General features: G+C 57.5%; 2 protein-coding genes across 2 annotated transcripts; both read right to left on the reverse strand.

Moving 5' to 3' along the window:
* Nucleotides 1-41: 41 nt before the first annotated feature.
* PRSS8 (serine protease 8) lies at nucleotides 42-4,653 on the reverse strand. The gene is made up of 6 exons (XM_061153288.1): nucleotides 4,345-4,653; nucleotides 4,018-4,035; nucleotides 2,112-2,274; nucleotides 1,606-1,877; nucleotides 1,352-1,518; nucleotides 42-1,218 (listed from the first exon to the last, which is right to left on the reverse strand). Exons 1-6 carry the CDS (start codon nucleotides 4,400-4,402, stop codon nucleotides 895-897), a joined length of 1,002 nt encoding a protein of 333 aa, XP_061009271.1. The 5' UTR covers nucleotides 4,403-4,653; the 3' UTR covers nucleotides 42-894.
* A 2,524-nt stretch (nucleotides 4,654-7,177) lies between these two features.
* On the reverse strand, nucleotides 7,178-15,892 carry PRSS36 (serine protease 36). Its single transcript, XM_061152351.1, has 15 exons — nucleotides 15,856-15,892; nucleotides 15,525-15,560; nucleotides 15,301-15,336; nucleotides 14,753-14,915; nucleotides 14,036-14,316; nucleotides 13,412-13,578; nucleotides 10,665-10,914; nucleotides 10,426-10,555; nucleotides 9,825-10,081; nucleotides 9,575-9,738; nucleotides 8,929-9,166; nucleotides 8,675-8,816; nucleotides 7,919-8,184; nucleotides 7,720-7,841; nucleotides 7,178-7,456 (listed from the first exon to the last, which is right to left on the reverse strand). Exons 1-15 carry the CDS (start codon nucleotides 15,890-15,892, stop codon nucleotides 7,178-7,180), a joined length of 2,568 nt encoding a protein of 855 aa, XP_061008334.1.
* Between the last annotated feature and the right edge of the window lie 349 nt (nucleotides 15,893-16,241).

Genomic DNA, 16,241 nt, shown 5'->3' on the forward strand with positions numbered 1-16,241 from the left:
GACGGACTTCATTCATTTCATGTCTCACACACATACAGCCGTTTGTGCTCAGAACATTTTACTCCTTCTAACCCCCGACTCCAGATGCATGTTGGAGCCCAGTTCCGGTGGGGGCTCAGTCCTCCGGAGTCCAGAAGTCAGGGCTCAAGTTGGGGCATGGCAGCCAATGAGGCAAGATTGGGGCCTTTTTTGTCCTTGAAAATCTGTTGCCCAGAGGCAGCCCCAGGCTTCCCTGGTAGCTCAGATGGTAAAGAATCCACCTGCAATGCAGGAGATAAGGGTTTGATTCCTGAGTCAGGAAGATCCCCTGGAGAAGGGAATGGCCATTCACTCCCGTGTTCTTGCCTGGAGAATCCCATGGACAGAGGAACCTGACGGGCTACAATCCATGGGGTCACAAAGAGTCGGACACAGCTAAGCGACTGACACACTTCAGAGGCAGCCCTGGCCCAGAAGAGGGTGCAGTGATGGGGCTCATCAGACAGAGCAGGTGAGGTGCTGAGCCAGTCCTTCAGTAGCCATCAAGTTGGCCAGTCTTCTAGAAATGGGTAGGGAGCCAGGGCCCATTTTCATAGCTGAGGGTCCTTGGGGGCTCCATAGGAGCCCAACAGATAGGCTTGTGGACAGCAGATGGAAGTGACCAGAGGTTCTAGCCAGTACCACAGGCAATCAACTCCTGCAGTGGAGGTTACCATCCCAAAGAACAATCCAGAAGAGTGGGCTCAGAGTTCAGGATGGTTCCTTGAACTCCCACAGGGTCCTGGGAGGAGGGAGTGACTCAAGTCAGGCCCCGGGCCCAGAGTGTCCCGGGTGGGGCCTAACACGGGAACAGTGTCCATCCTTGGGTGTGATGTGGAGGTCTCGGAAGCAGAGCAGCTCCCAGGCGTGAGTAGCTCAGTCCTCACGCAGTGGGCGGAGGAGGCTCAGGGTCAGGCCAAGTGGCAGCAGAAGGATGGGTCCCACCAAGCCCTGGGCTGGGGCAGAGCTGAAACCCGTGTAGTGGCTGCAGAGGTGGCCATCGGGCTGGGACTCCTTCATTTGGGGCACCACCTGAGACTGGAGATTTGCCACCTTGTAGTGAATCCAGGAGGCGTAAACGGAGGTCAGGGTATAAACACCGGGCCTGTTAGGGGCCCCACAGGCATCACCCCAGCTTACGATGCCTGCCAGGTACCAGCGGCCTGCCACTGGGCAGGAAAGTGGGCCTCCAGAGTCACCCTGAAAAGAAAATCCAGACAACTGCTGTCAGGACGGGACCCCAGGCCTTCAACCATCCAGGCCAAGCCCCCTTAAGCCCTCATCTCCCAAGACACACCTGTCTCCTCCGTTCACCCGGACCCCCTGCATTTACCTGGCAGGCATCCTTGCTCCCGTTCACGTAGCCAGCACACAGCATGTCCTGGTTGATTAGGTGGGGCTCCCCGGGCTTGGCATTGATATTGTACAGGCAGTTACAGGTCTCACGACTGATCAGAGGTACCTCAAGTTGCTGCAGTGGCCGGGGGTTCGGGAGGCTCACTGTGGGGGGCAAAAGATGCTTACCCAGGGTCTCCTGGCCTGAGTCAGCTCCCCTCTGTGTCTCTAGACGTCAGCCCCGTCCCTTACCTGAGGGGGCCACATGGCCCCAGCCAGTGACAATGCACTGGAGGCCATTGGGGAAGGAGGTGTTGGCTGCGGGGAGGCAGATGGGCCGGATGTAGCGGGAGAAGGTAACGGGGCTGCTGAGCTGGAGGAGCGCAATGTCCCCCATGGAGCCCTCGTGGGAATAGGTCTCGTGGGAAATGACCTGGGCCACCCTGCGGACCTGGGTGTCAGTGCTGTAGTAGTCCAGCTGGTGGGCGCCCAGCTTGACCTCGTATTCTTCTATCTTGTTGTCCCTGCAGACAGAGGGGTGAAGGCAGAGCAGCTGACCTTTTGGGTCCCACTCTGTATCCTAGTTTTATCCTGTGATCTGTGACCTCTGGCCTTCACTCCCGACAGATCTTTAACAGGCTTTATTGATACCCCCTAGATCCAACCCAAGAACCCCCAGTCTCTGACCTACATTGATCCTCGAATCTTGACCCCCGCCCCGCCCCACTTCCCCACCCTGCTCCCCACCCCATGGGTACCTTGGGAAGCAGTGAGCAGCCGACAGCACCCACTGCTCGGACACGAGAGAGCCGCCACACACGTGGGTGCCGTGGTGGTTGATGCTGACCTGCCAGGGCCACTGGCCGCGAGCTGCATCGGTACCACCTGTGATACGTGCTTGAGGGACCATACCACAAGAGGCTGCCGGGAGAGGAACAGGAGGGGGTCAGGACCTCTGGAGCCACCAGACCACGTCCTAACCCGATACAGCCCAGGAAGTCTGGTTTGGAGCTTCAGAAGTGAGTTCACAGAAGCCAGTCAGGCTTTGTCCCCAGCCCCCAGCTCACCAGTCACCTGCTGTCCTTGGCCAAGTGGCTCATTAAAGGTCTCACTCAGCTTCCGTCCTCTCGGGCCTTCCTGCCTTCCATCTGATCTACTCCTTACATATCTGGCCAGTTCACACCACTGCTTAAATCCTTCCCTGGCTCCACTCTGCCCTTAAGAGAGATTTCAGACCTCTCATGGCACTGCCATCCACTCCAGCCATCCATCTGGACACTCACGTTGGGCCACACACTAGACCTCCAGACTTTTGCTTACTCAGATCACTCCACCTAGGGTAGTCTTCCTCATGCCCACTTCTATTTGAAATGTGAAATGGTGATACTTTGGCCCCCTGATGTGAAAAGCTGACTCACTGGAAAAGACCCTGACGCTGGGAAAGACTGAAGGCAAAAGGAGAAGGGGGCAGTGGAGGATGAGATGGTTAGACAGTATCACCGACTCAATGGACGTGAATTTGAGCAAATTCCGGGAAATAGTAGCTAGAGCAGCTGGGCGTGCTGCAAAGGGCAGCATGGGGTTGCAAAGAGTTGGACAAAACTTAGCAACTGAATACAACAACAACAATTTCTATTTGCCTATGGAGGTGGTTCAAATACCAGTCCCTCTGAAGTCTGCCGTCACCCTGCTGGTTGGGATAGGTGATGGCTCAGAGCTCCCAGGGTCTATGCTTCCTGGACAGGGCTGTTTGCATTCTCACTGTCTATTTCAGCCAATCAACTTGGGCGTTCCCTAGGGGCAGAGACGAGGGCAGACTCACACGTCCCCAGTGCTGGGCACACAAATGGAGTCGTGGATGTGTTGAACAAATGAACAGGACATCCTGGAGCCCAGGGTGTGAGCATCTCATTTCATTTCCAGGGCAGCCCCACCCCTGTGAAGGCCACTGTTTGGAGCAGGACCCAAATGTTGCCCTTCACAAAGTCACCTTCTCAGGTGCAGGGAAAACCACCCAGGTAGGCTCCTCCTCGTCTCCTCATAAAAAGGACAATAGCTACCATTTAGAGACCAACAGTTCAAGCAATGCCAGGCCCTGAAGGGGCTTTCACTTCCTTTATCTTCCTGACCCCTCAAGCAGCCCCAGGAGGTAGACAGAACTGACTTCATTTTATTTTGGCCTGCACTGCATGGTCTGTGGGATCCTAGTTCCCCAACCAGGGATCAAACCGGGCCCTTGACGGTGAAACCACAGCGTGCTAACCACTGGACCACCAGGGAATTCCTTCAACTTCATTTTAGAGGTGAGGGGACTGACCGCGTGAGACATAGCCGGTACATGGTGAAGCTGGGACTGCCAACGAGACTGACCCTTGGTTTGTTCCCCTCAAAACAACCCACCTTTGGGCTCAGACCTGACTTTAAATCCCAGCGCTGACACACACTGGCTGTGTGCCGTTGGGCAAGTCACTTCTCTGCCCCTCACTGTCTTAAAGATTGAGGCTATCGTCCCCACCTCAAGCGCTACCAGGGACCTAAATAAGACCAGGGGAGTGGACGAAACAGCTTTGCAGAGGGTCAGGTGCTCCAACGCTCCATGGAAATCTGAACCCTTGGCCTCACCCCTCACCTTCCCCTCCCCCATTCCTCCCGGGTGAGCCTCACCTTCAGCTCCAACGGCTCCTGGAGGGAGAGAGAAAGAGGGAGGGGTAAGCAGGGAAGCCTCTAGAGCTCAGACCCCAGGCCCTACCCGCCCCCCCCCCCCCCCCAGTCTGCTGCTTCTTCTGGAGGCTTCCCCATCCTCTACCCCAGCCCCAGGAGACCAAAGCTGGGGAGACAGGCCAAGAGCCAGTGAGGCTGAAGACGGGGGTTCCTGAGCCCACAATAAGGGACGTACCCCCGAAAGGGGTTATACCCTTGGCCCCAGTGGACTCCCCTCCTCTCCTTCCCACCCTCGCCTGCCCCCTGCTCCCCGCCCGTGCCCACACTCACCTATCCCATTCTGGAATAATCCAAGCAAAAGCACAGTGACCACAGCCCTCCCGGCCATGGCCGAGGACCAGGTGCCCTCAGCACCCAGGGGAAGGGTCCTCACAGGCCAGAGGTGGGGCCGTCAAAGGCGAGCTCCAGGTGTCGGGATCGCGGAAGGCAGGAGAAACAGGTGTCCAAGGCTGGCTTCGAAGGCAGGAAGTGGGCGCAAGGGAAATGTTGGGGTCTCTGCAGCCAGGCGGTGAGGACCGGTCTCCAGATCGCCCTGGGTACGCACCGACCTTCCTTCCGGAGTGGCAGCTCCCAGGAAAGGGTGCCTACCTGTCTGCCCCGCCCCTGGCCCCGCCCCCCTGCTCAGCTCCGCCGGCCTCTCACCAAACTAGGCTCTGTGTGTGTGTGTGTGAGAGAGAGAGAGAGAGACAGAGAGAGACCCCTAGGCTGTGTGTGTGGTAGGCGGGAAGGTGGGGGAGCTGTCGCTTAAGCAGCCCCAGGCAGGGCTGGAAACCTGGATGTCTGGATTCCTGACCCAACTGCTCTTGGGCCCAGGTCTTTCAAGTCTCCCATACCTGTTAAGCCCCCTCAGGGCCCGGCCTGGCCTCTGTTATTTTAGGCCATTGCTCCCTCCTTCCCTCCCCTCCTGAAGCCTCGTGTCTGAGCCGCAGGACACCCGGTTCTGCCCCGGGGCTAGGGCTCTTTCAGGCCCTACTGTGGAGCCTGCAACCTCATCTGCATGTGGTGAGGTGTGGTGACATGTCCGGGGATGCTCATCATTCCATACATATTTATTGAGAGCCTAATATGTTCCAGGTACAGGAGACAAAGTGGACATCGTCCTGCCTTCCCTGAGCTCATGGTGAAGTTGAGGTGACAGACCTGAATCACAGGATGACACAAGCAATTACAGAATAACTTCAGGCGAGGCTGGAGATGGAGAAAGAAGCAGGGGGCTGGGGGGGGGGGGGGCAGGGCGGGTTGCCCTGGAGGCCATTGACAGGAGCCCAACCTAGGCTGGCATCAAGAAGGGCTCCTCAAGAAGGTGCCTTTCGAACTGAGACCTCAAAGGGCTTTGAGAAGGTGTTAACAAGGCAAAGATGGGGAAGGGTGGTCCAGGTGAAGAGTCCTCAAGTGGAGGGTGCAGGGGGCCCATGTGCCTGGCCTGGGGAATCAGGTGCTTCCTCTGTGACTGTAGAAATCCAGGCAACTGGGAATGTATGTTGACTTCAAGCTTTAGAAAAAGAGAGCCCCACTTGCCCACCTTCCTTCTCTGAGACAGGCATCTGGCTCTCTGAGCCAGGACTTTAGGGCCCAGGCTGGAGGGCAGGGAATTCCTTGATTGGGAAAGGGGATGAACTTCCAGCTTTCCTGTAGGTCTCCCCCTACCCTCTGCCTAGTCAGCCCTCTGCTGAATATGAGTGACTCAGCCATCTGCAAACGGTGACTCCAGCCGCAGAGGTGCCCTCACTGGGGGTAGCCCCCATTGCTACCCTTAGCGGCTGGTTTCCACCCCAAGCAACCCTCCTGCCCCATATGGGTCTTCCTTTGCTTTTATTCTGTGCTAGAACATCATCTTCTCTAGGGCTTTCTCCTGACTCCCAGACCATGTGTTCCCCACCATGCTGGGAGCATTTCATGGGCTTGTCAAGGTCCCAGCCATGTTGTTCCATGGAGTGCAGGGATCATAGTTCCCTGATCAGGGATGGAGCCCACACCCCCTGCAGTGGAAGCACAGAGTCCTGAGTTAGCTGGAGTTAGCCAGGAGTCAGTAGTTAGCAGGAAACGTGGTTGAATTAATATAGGGAGCTACACTGGCTGTGGCTTCCCTGGTGGTTTAAGACGGTAAAGAATCTACCTGTAATTCGGGAGACTGGGGTTGGATCCCTGGGTTCGGAAGATTCCCCTGGAGGAGGAAATGGCAACCCACTCCAGTATTCTTGCCCGGAGAATCCCATGGACAGAGGAGCCTGGTGGGCTATAGTCCATGGGGTCGCAGAGTCAGACACGACTGAGCGACTAACACACACACACACACACACACACACACTGGTTAGTTATGGGAAGAGGCTGTGAGATGTACAGATGAGGGACTCATGATGGGGTCCAGACCCTGGGGGCTTTGGGCAGGATGTGGTTGGCCCTTGAATGGTACAAGTGTGGTGTGTGCACGAGGACTCCAGAGGCGTACACTCTGGGACACCATTCATCAGGGTGTGTATATGGGGGAGGCTCCCTGTGGGTGCAGAATATGACAGACAGACCCTGGACTCCCAGACCCCCGGACTCTCCCGCTGACCCTCACCCTCAGTCCTTCTTGCTCTCGAGGGGGAGGGGCGGCAAGGCCAAGGCTGAGGTGGCCAGCAGGTGTCAGGGACGCTGATTCCACTGGGGACGTGACACACACCCAGCTGGCCACGAAACCTCCCCCGCCCTGGGGCAGGAATGAGGGACAGCTGCCACCTTATCGGAGACACATTTCCTGGTTGCCCACAGCCTGACTCAGAGGCCCAGGAGGGAGAGGCCCAGCCCTGGGGCCCCCCCTTGGCCCCCTCAGCCTGCCTCCAGCCGTGCCACAAGGCCACGTGTCTGTGTTTACATGTTTATTGTCCGCTGGCTCCCGCTGCCCTCAAGAATGCCAGAGCCCGAAATAGCTGGGCACTGAGGCCCAATTATCCGAAGCCGCTGCAGTCTAGGTGGGTGGAGAGCTCCAGAGGTTCTGGGTAAGGGAACGGGAGCCAGTTGGGCTACATTCCAGCCTCACTGGGCGGGAAGTGGAGGGTGGAAGGGGGTGGGGAGGTGAAGGGGAGGTAGCCCAGGGCCCCGGGCCGGGAGGGGTCAGCCCTCAGCCCTGGATCAGGGGGGTCAGAAGCAGCAGGAAAAGAGCAGCCCGTGGGGAACCTGAGGCCCTGGCCATGTCAGGGGGACAGAGGTCGCTGCCTTCAGTGAGCCAGTGGGGGAAGCCGCTGGAGGGCAGGAAAGGTGCCTCCCCCACGGTCTGGGAGATCCAGGCCTCTTCAGGGCCAGTGGCAGCAAACAGCTCCCGGCTGCCTCGAACAGCCATGCCCACGAGGACCCAGGAGCCTCCCTCAGTCTGGCACAGGAGCGGAGGTGCTGAGGTCACCTGCAGCATCAGGGCCAAGACCAACAGGGGCCCTTACTCTTCCTTCCTGTCCCCTGCGCCTCCTAGGACCCAGTCACAAACCACTGTTCCTCTCCATCCTCAGGCATCTTGGCCCCTGGTCTCTCCCAAGGTCCAGTCAAAAAGCACTGCCTCTTCCGATATGAAACCCAGCACCTAAGAATCCCCACCCTGCTCTCCCCCTGGCATCCGGCTGCCCAGCACAGCCTCTGACCTGACCGGGCCAGGATACCCAGGCCCCGTACCTCACACCTGTCCTCTTGCCCCTCTGCATACAGGACACATAGAGTCCCAGGAGGCAGAAGGCCTTGATAGAGGCAGTGACAGAGTCGTGGCATCAAGATGGAGACAGCAGCAGCCACAGGGACTAGAGACAGGAAGGAAGGTTGTCCCAGGCATTGTGACATCCTGTCCCTTCTCGTCCCCAGGACCCAGGGCTCTCACCTCTGTCTTGGGGGTCCTTCCAGCCCAGTACCCAGCAACTGGCCCCCAGGGGTGTACCCCCTGGGTGAAGGCAGATGGGCAAGGCTGATGGGGAGGGCTCCACTCGGGAGCTCAGCTCCAGGAGGGCCAGGGGGGGCCGCAGCCCCAGGTGCCGGGGCAAGCGGATGCTGATGACCAACCGGGACACCTGGTGGCTCTGGGGGAGAGGGCTGGCCCCCGCCCGGCCCAGGTACACTTCAATATAAGGCACCGTTGTAGAGCCTGGCCTGCAGAAACAATGTCCAGGGTCACTTCCTGATCCCCTCATTGCTGATAAATCCTTCCCAGCCCAGGGGAAAAAAGTGAAGTCGCTCAGTCGTGTCCAACTCTTTGTGACCCCGTGGACTGTAGCCCACCAGGCTCCTCCGTCCATGGGATTCTCCAGGCAAGAAGAATACTGGAGTGGGTTGCCATTTCCTTCTCCAGGGGATCTTCCCGACCTAGGGATCAAACCCAGGTCTCTCGCATTGCAGGCAGAGAGACGCTTTAACCTCTGAGCCACCAGGGAAGCCCAGCCCAGGTGAAAGGGTGGAACAAATGTCCAGGGTCACTCCACTAACTCCTTCATTAGTCCTCCTTTGAAATCTCTCTTCTGTCTCAAAACACTTCGAACAATTTCCTGGTGCAATAAAAGCCCTAAACGGAGAACAGCCTGCTACTGTCCTTTGGCCCCTCTCCCAATGTCTCCCTCTTGCCAGGAAGATGGGTGACACCCACCTGAGGACACAGTGAGTGGCTGCCAGAACCCAGCCTGGGGCTACGAGGATGCCAGCACAGACGCGCTCTCCAGCGACATGCACCTCTGCCAGCCAGGGCCACAGGACCCCCATCAGAGCTGGCTCTGGCCGCAGGCCACAGGCTAGGGAGAGGAGATGACCCCCTCAGTGGGGACCCCACAGCTGACCCTCAAAGCCCCTACCATGGATCTAAGCACTCCCAGGAGCCCCGAAGCCCCAAAGGCCCCTCCTCACCACCATTCTCTGTGTGAGGGGGACAAGTTTGTGCCTCAGTCTCTTCTCCCTCAGGGCCCCAGTCCCAGGCCAGCTGGTCCTCCAGGTAGGCCCCCCGAGTCACATGGCTGATCCATGGACCGTGGGTCTGCAGCGGGTAGAAAACTCTGGGACGCAGGCAGTCACTGGGGAAGTCTCTGATTCCAGCCAGGAACCAGGTCCCCTCTTCCCGGCACAGCAGGCTCCAATGAGAGTAGTTCTGCAGCAAGAGGGTGTATGTGTTAACAGCCTTTATGCGCGTGTCAGTTGATGACGGGACATCAAAAGTCCTGGAGCTTCCCTGGACTCGAAACTGTCCCGTATTCAGACATAAGAAATCCCACCCATCTCCAAGCCAGGCTCCAACACTAATCTGAGTAAGAAGGCTGCCCTCACTTTAGGATTCTCTTTAAACCCAAGAGTTTAAAAGTCCCGCCGTCTTGGCGGGTCTTGGCCGCTCCCCAGAAGGCTTCCAGGACCAGGCTCCGCCCCCAGCGCGTCCTAGCCCCGCCTTAACCCCGTCTCCACCCCCAGAGCGCGGCTCCCGGTTCACCGCCCCTCCAAGGCCCCGCCCACAGCCCACCCCTCCGTCTTACTCCAACTCTTAGACCCCGCCCCCGCCGCTCACCCAGCAGCTCCCCTCCGCCTCCTCCTCCTGGTAGGCAGGGCAGAGCGCCTGAGGCGGCTCTCCCGGCGGCGGCACTGACGCCCCCTGGCGGCCATACAGGCAGTGACACCACCAGGCACCCAACAGCTCCGCCTCAAGCAGCGAGCTGGCTCCGGGCGCGGGTTCTGCGAGAGAAAGGGAGGGAGCCAGCGCTCCCGCCGCGTCCGGTCGCGGGTCCGCCCCGCCCGGCCCGAGCCGAGCCCCAGCTCACCCCCGCGGCCCCAGCGAGCCAGGCGGCAGCGGCTCCCTGGCAGGAAATAGTGTTCTGGGTGGGGTAGACACACTGGCCGCGGGGCCGCGCTCAGGTTCACGGGCGCGCGCAGCTGCAGCAGCGCCAGGTTCGAGGCATCGTCCCACGAGGCGTTCTCGTGCGGCACGAGGCGCGCCACCTGCTCCGCGCGCGGGCGCGAGGGCAGTTGCACGCGCCAGTAGTCCAGGTCGCTGGGCGGGCGGTCTGAGCTGATGTGACTGCGGGATGGGGAGACTGGGGACGTGGGCTGGATCCTGCAAGCTCAGCTCTAAACCTCCACCCTTGGCTTAGAGTCTGGGTCTCCAGGCAAGATTCTGCATCCCTGACCTGAGAACTGTGCACTCAGCCTTCCTCCCCCACCCCTCCGCCCAATCTTGGGTCGAATTTTTATTGCCCCTCTATTTGTCCCAGAGAGACTAGGACCCCGATTTTTGAGCTGGATCATACACCTCCAATAGGATCCCACACCCCTACCCCTATCCTACCCAAGGGAATGGCTGGGGCCAGTTAGATAGTGTCTCAGACTGAGCAAGAATCTGCCCAAGACTGGGTTTTCACTCACCCTGGAAAGCAACTGGCAGGTGCCAAGACCCAGCTTTCGGACACCAGTGCCCCATAGCAGGGTCTGGATCCTGGGACCATCACCTGGGCTTCCCAGGGCCAGGCCCCTGGCCTCCGGGCTTTCCCACACTCTGGGGGGTGAGAGGCCTGAGTCAGAGGACCTCCTGAACCCCAGGCAGTTTCCACCTGAACTCAAATCTCCCAGATCCAGCTGACATCTAGGGGTCCTGCCTTCCTCACCTGGCAGGGCGATGGTGCAGTTCTCATTCATGGGCTCGGGAAGGCCTGACTGGGCCTCCAGGGGCTGGGTGGGGAAGGCAGGCCCAGGCTCTGAGCCTGACACCTGTTCCCTTATCCATGCCTCATAGGGAGCCACAGCAGTGAAGACTCCGGGGCGGTTCCTCCGTCCACAGCCAAAGCCAAAGCTGGTGATTCCTGCCTGGAACCATCGGCCACCTTCCTCGCAGACCAGGGGTCCCCCAGAGTCTCCCTGATGACAGATGACTCAGTGTCACTGGATCAGCCCAGGGACCTACCAGCTTATTCTGGACCACCTCACAAAGGTTCTACACCTCTTCTTTTTGGTCCTACACACAGCCACCTTCTCCTGGAAACCTACATTGACTGGGCCTTGTCCTCTGTGATCCCTACAGCTCTAAGCAGGGGAAAGCCTTGTAGAACAGAAAGGCTGATGAGGAACCAAAACCAAGAGCACCATGCTAATGCAGTAAAGGCTATGCCTGAGAAGACTGCCGGTCTCATTCAGAGACAAATGATTCCTCAATAAATAGTTAAAGCCTGTCTTTGGTTTCTAAGCTGTTAGAATTCCTTGTTAAACTGTTAAAGGAAATCAGGCACTTCCCTGGCAGTCCAGTGACTAAGAGTCCTTGCTCCCAATGCAGGGGACCCAGGTTCAATCCCCGGACAGGGAACTAGATTGAAGATCCCAAGTGAACTAAGAACGCGCGCAGCCAAAAAAAAAAAAAAGTAAATCAGAGATGTCAGCATTCAGGAGGAAAAGGCTGTTAGAAAAGCACCAAGAAAGGATGATTTGTAGGTAAGTAAGGAGGAAGAACTACAAGAAACAGACATTAAAACAAGGGTTCTGGGACCATTTACTGCTGGAGCATTGTCCCTAAGATATGACTATACTCCAGGTCAGGCATTTCTGTGACCTGAGGAGGGATACAAGGAAAGCTCAGAATTATCCAGATCTGTACTGTCCAATATGATACATGTGTTAGTCCCTGTGGTATTTGAATTAATTAACATTTAATAAAATTAAAAATTCAGTTTCTCAATCACACTAGCCACCTTTCAAACGTTCAATAATGTATGGGAGAAACCAAGACAATATTGTAAAGCAACTATCTTTCAATTAAAAATAAATAAATTTTTTAAAATGTTCAATAGCCAGTGTGGCTAGTGACTATAATGCTGGACAGTACAGCTGGAAAAACATTTCTATCATCATAAGTTTTATTGAACAGCAGCACTGGTCTAGAGGAAGTTGAGCTGTTGGCAACCCTGTTCAAGAGGCAGGGATTATGTCCATAGGTCCTGGAACTTCATAATTGGCTTCTGTGCCATGCTTAGTAGCCCAGTCATGCTGACTCTTTGCAACCCCATGGACTGTAGCCCACCAGACTTCTCTGTCCATGGAATTCTCCAGGCAAGAATACTGGAGTGGATTGCCATGCCTTCCTCTAGGCAATCTTCCCAACCCAGGGATCCCACATTGCAGGCAGATTCTTTACTGACTGAGCCACTAGGGAAGCCCAAGAATATTGGAGTGGGTAACCTATCCCTTCTCCAGGGGAATTCTTGACCTAGGATTGAACCGGGTTCTCCTGCATTACAGGCGGATTCTTTACCAGCTGAGTTACCAGGGAAGCCCGAACAGAAAGGTCCCACCGGGACATGAACTTGGATCACTGGATTCAGAGTCCAGAGTGCTCGCCATTATACCATGAAACCCCTTTTTGTATAATTGGGAGAGGCCCTGAAAATCATCAAGCCTGAATTCCCATCACCACCATGCATGTTTGAGTGCCCTCAAAAATGTGTGCCATTTGAGGGGCATTTCTGGGGAAAATGGTTAAAATATAGCATGTTTTGGCCTTCAGCCCCTTATCCAGAAAACTCCCTTTTGTGAAGGATTAATTCACTTTTAAAAAGAACTATTTGTTGAGTATCTACTAAGTAACAGGTGCTGTGCCCTAGGCTATGGTATGGGATAATTGCCTGGAGAACCCCTTGGACAGAGAAGCCTGGCTGGCTACAGTCCATAGGGGTGCAAAGAGTCAGACATGACTGAAGCGACTTAGCACGCATGCACAAGGACCAGACCTTGTTCTAAATCCTTTTCGGTGGTGGTTTAGTTGCTAAGTGGGGTCCAGCTCTAAAGATCCCATGGGCTATAGTCCTCCAGACTCCTCTGTCCATGGGATTTCCCAGACAAGAATACCAGAGTGGCTTGCCATTTCCTTCTCCAAGGGATCTTTCTGACCCAGGGATCGAATCGGTGTGTCCTATTGCAGGCAGTCTCCTGCACTGCAAGCAAATTCTTTACCACTGAGCCACCAGGGATCCCCAAAATACTTTTTACATGTACAAATTTATTTAATCATCATAACCTCCTGACGAAGTAGATAACATTATCATCCCCATCTTTCTGATGAGAACGTCTGCACAGAGAGGTTAAATAACTTGGTCAAGGCCATACAGCTCATAAGCAATGGTGCTAAGCTTCTAACTGGACATCCACTGCACTATACTGCCCATCAATAAAAGTGCCCATTTGTTGAGCCCCAAGTTCCGTCCATTTGTATTCCTCACATGGATCCCACCCGCTGGCAAGCCTGCCCTCTTTTTGCGGATGAGGTTCAGACATATGAGAGAGGGAGGAGTAGTCTATTCCTCATGCTGCTTCCTATTGGTTAGGGCTCTGCCTGGTCCTGCAGGCAGGTGCAGGCACCTCCCCTCACCTGGCAGGTGTCCCTGCGGCCTTCCGGGTAGCCGGCACAGAGCATCCCCGGCAGTAGCTGGAACGTGAGATTGAAGGGGCCAGGCCGGCTGTAGAGACACTGACAGGCAGCCTCTCCCAGCAACCTGAGCTCCACTTCTTGTAGCACCCAGGGGAGAGGCAGGGGGTCTGTGGGCAGAACCAGAGAAGAAAGCAGTGAGGCAGGGATGCAGCCCCCTCTTCCCCAGGGCTTAGCCTGGTTCCCTCTGGGGCCCTCCTGGACATGTCTGTCCCCATGCGCCATGGCACGACTCAATGCACATGAGTCTGAGCAAACTCCGGGAGTTGGTGAAGGACAGGGAAGCCCGTCGTGCTGCAGTCCACGGGGTCCCAAAGAGTTGGACACGACTAAGCGACTGAGCAACAATAATGGCTAGGTCCCCTCCGACTGCCTCCAGGACATCGCTGTCTCCTTGCGCCATGGCATTTAAATCCACCATACCCAAAATCAATGTCCCCTCCCGCCCTTCTCTGCTCTTCTTCCGACAACGTCATCGCAGAAATGGCCCCATCAAGGGGAGGGACCCACCTGGTAGGCTCCACCCCCAATCACCCACCTCCCGAGACACCCCCCTTTTCCACTCACCCTCCTCCTGGACGTCCCCCCAGCCGGTGGCCCAGCAGGCGGTGCCGTGAGCAAAGCGGTGCGAGGCGCGGGGCAGGCAGACGGGCCGCGCGGAGGGGCCCAGCCTGGCGGGCGAGGCCAGGCGCAGCAGGGCCACGTCGGCGCCCCGTTCCACGCTGCTGTAGTTGTCCGGCACCAGGATGGCGGCCACCGCGCGGACGTGCGCGCCGTCCAGGGGCCCGTCCTGCGAGTGCACGCCCAGCACCACCGACCACTCGGCCGCGGGCTCCAAGGTCCCGTTCCTGCGCCGTGGCGGGAAGGGGGTCAGGTGGACCCGAGGGAGCGGGCAGACCCTCGTGGGGATGGGGGCTCGGAGTCAAGGAAAAGGTGGGGTCAGCCACCCCGGGACGGGTGACGTCCCATCTAGATTTAGGGCTGGGGCGATCGGGGTTGAGCTAACTTCCTAAAAGGGGGAGGAGCGAATGCGATTTGGAGGTGTTGGGGCGGGTAACTGGAAAGATGGAATTCAGACTCGGATAGCTGGTGGGGATAGTTGGCGAGTCCGCTGGCTGCCTTGCCAGATACTCAGAACCCGGATACCCCTCAGAGCACTTAGCTTCAGGAGGGTGGGGAGGCAGGGGCGGCCGAACTTCAAGTTAACCTTGAGTCCGCGGGGTCCCGCTGCTGGTCAGGCTCGGCTTTTTGAAGGAGAGGGACTGGACGTGCGCGAATACTCACGTCACGAAACAGTGAGCAGCCGAGAGGACCCAGGAAGGGGCGATGAGGGAGCCCCCGCAGATGTGGCCCCCGCCATGATGCAGGCTCACCTGCCACGGCCAGGTGCCCGGCTGAGAGTCTGAGCCCCCCACGATTCGGGCAGAGGGCTCGGGGCGACCGCAGTCTGCAAGGGGGTAGGGTGGAGGTCATCGCCCGCCCCCTGTCCCCCACGCCGGAGGCCCAGGTAACTCAGGACAAAGCCCCATCACCCACTCCCTTTAGTTTGTCCCCTGTCCCCCGAGGAAAAAAACCCCCAGAAGTTCTGCACTTCTAAGTTTCTGATCACTTCCACCTCTCTGTCACCTTTCGTTGTTGTTCAGTCTCTTAAGTCCTGCCAGATTCTTTGCGACCCTATGGATTGCAGCACTCCAGGCGCCCCTGTCCTCCATTATCTCCCAGAGTTTGCTCAGATTCATGTCCACTGAGTTGGTGATGTTCTCTAACCTCATTGCATAGCCAACCTTAACTTCCTTTAAGATCTGAGGTTCCTCCCCACCTCCATTCCTTACCCAGATCTTCAGGTTCTTCTTGAGTAGGACTGAGAGCTGGGAGTCAGAGGGGCAAAGAGAGGAAAATACTGGTGACCTCCAGCTCTTGACAATGCCCAGCTCCCACCTTCCTGCTTTCTTCTTCCCCAATTCCTTGCTCTCTCAGCCACCCTGCCAGCACCCAGGCTACCCGTCCCATCTTTTCTGCCTCTGCCGGTGATGTTCCCCCAGTTGTACTGCCTTACCTGAGTCCTGGAAGGCTCCCGGGATGGGGCTGATGGCTGGAGAGATGGAGGCAGGAAGAGGCTGGAGACCTACAGTTACGATGATGTGCCCTCCCTGGCTCCCTCCCCACAAACTTTGCAAGTACTCCATCCCCCCACAGCACCCAGACCTCCATTCCCCCTCTTCTCATAGGCTATTCCTCCTGCCCCTCCCGACACCTCACTCCCATCTTCTTCTGGTGTCCTCCTCTGACACCCTACTCCCCAGGTGGACCCCTGGAGTCCTGCTTTCCAGCTCCCCAGAGGCTATGACCCAGGCCCTTTGCAGCCATGCCCGGTCCCCTGAGCTTACCAAGGATCACAAGCGGGAGAAGCAGGTGCTGGGACATGGTCCGTTTGAGTCAGCTGGAGGCACGGCGATGGGTGAAGATCCACTCCCTGCCACACAGCTCCGTCTCTGCCTCGGCACCCCGTGACTCCTGAGGGTCCAGAAAGAGCCCCGCCCTCCCTGGCTGGAGCCCATCTCTGGGAATCTGAGTGGATCTGGGGCTGGAAGGAGGAAGTAGGGAGCCTGAAGGCCCCACCCAGAGTCCTGTGTGCATCTCACATCTCTAGAGGCCCCGGGCGGGGGTGGCAGGCAGAGGTCCTAGCTCTGGACACCTACTGGGTGGGGGAGGGAGGAGCACAGAACCCCCCAGGGGGGAAGGGGAGGACGGCCGGAGGCTGGGAGGCCAAAGT

Source organism: Dama dama, chromosome 10 (assembly GCF_033118175.1).
Source record: "Dama dama isolate Ldn47 chromosome 10, ASM3311817v1, whole genome shotgun sequence".
In the NCBI taxonomy this organism is placed as follows: Eukaryota; Metazoa; Chordata; class Mammalia; order Artiodactyla; family Cervidae; genus Dama; species Dama dama.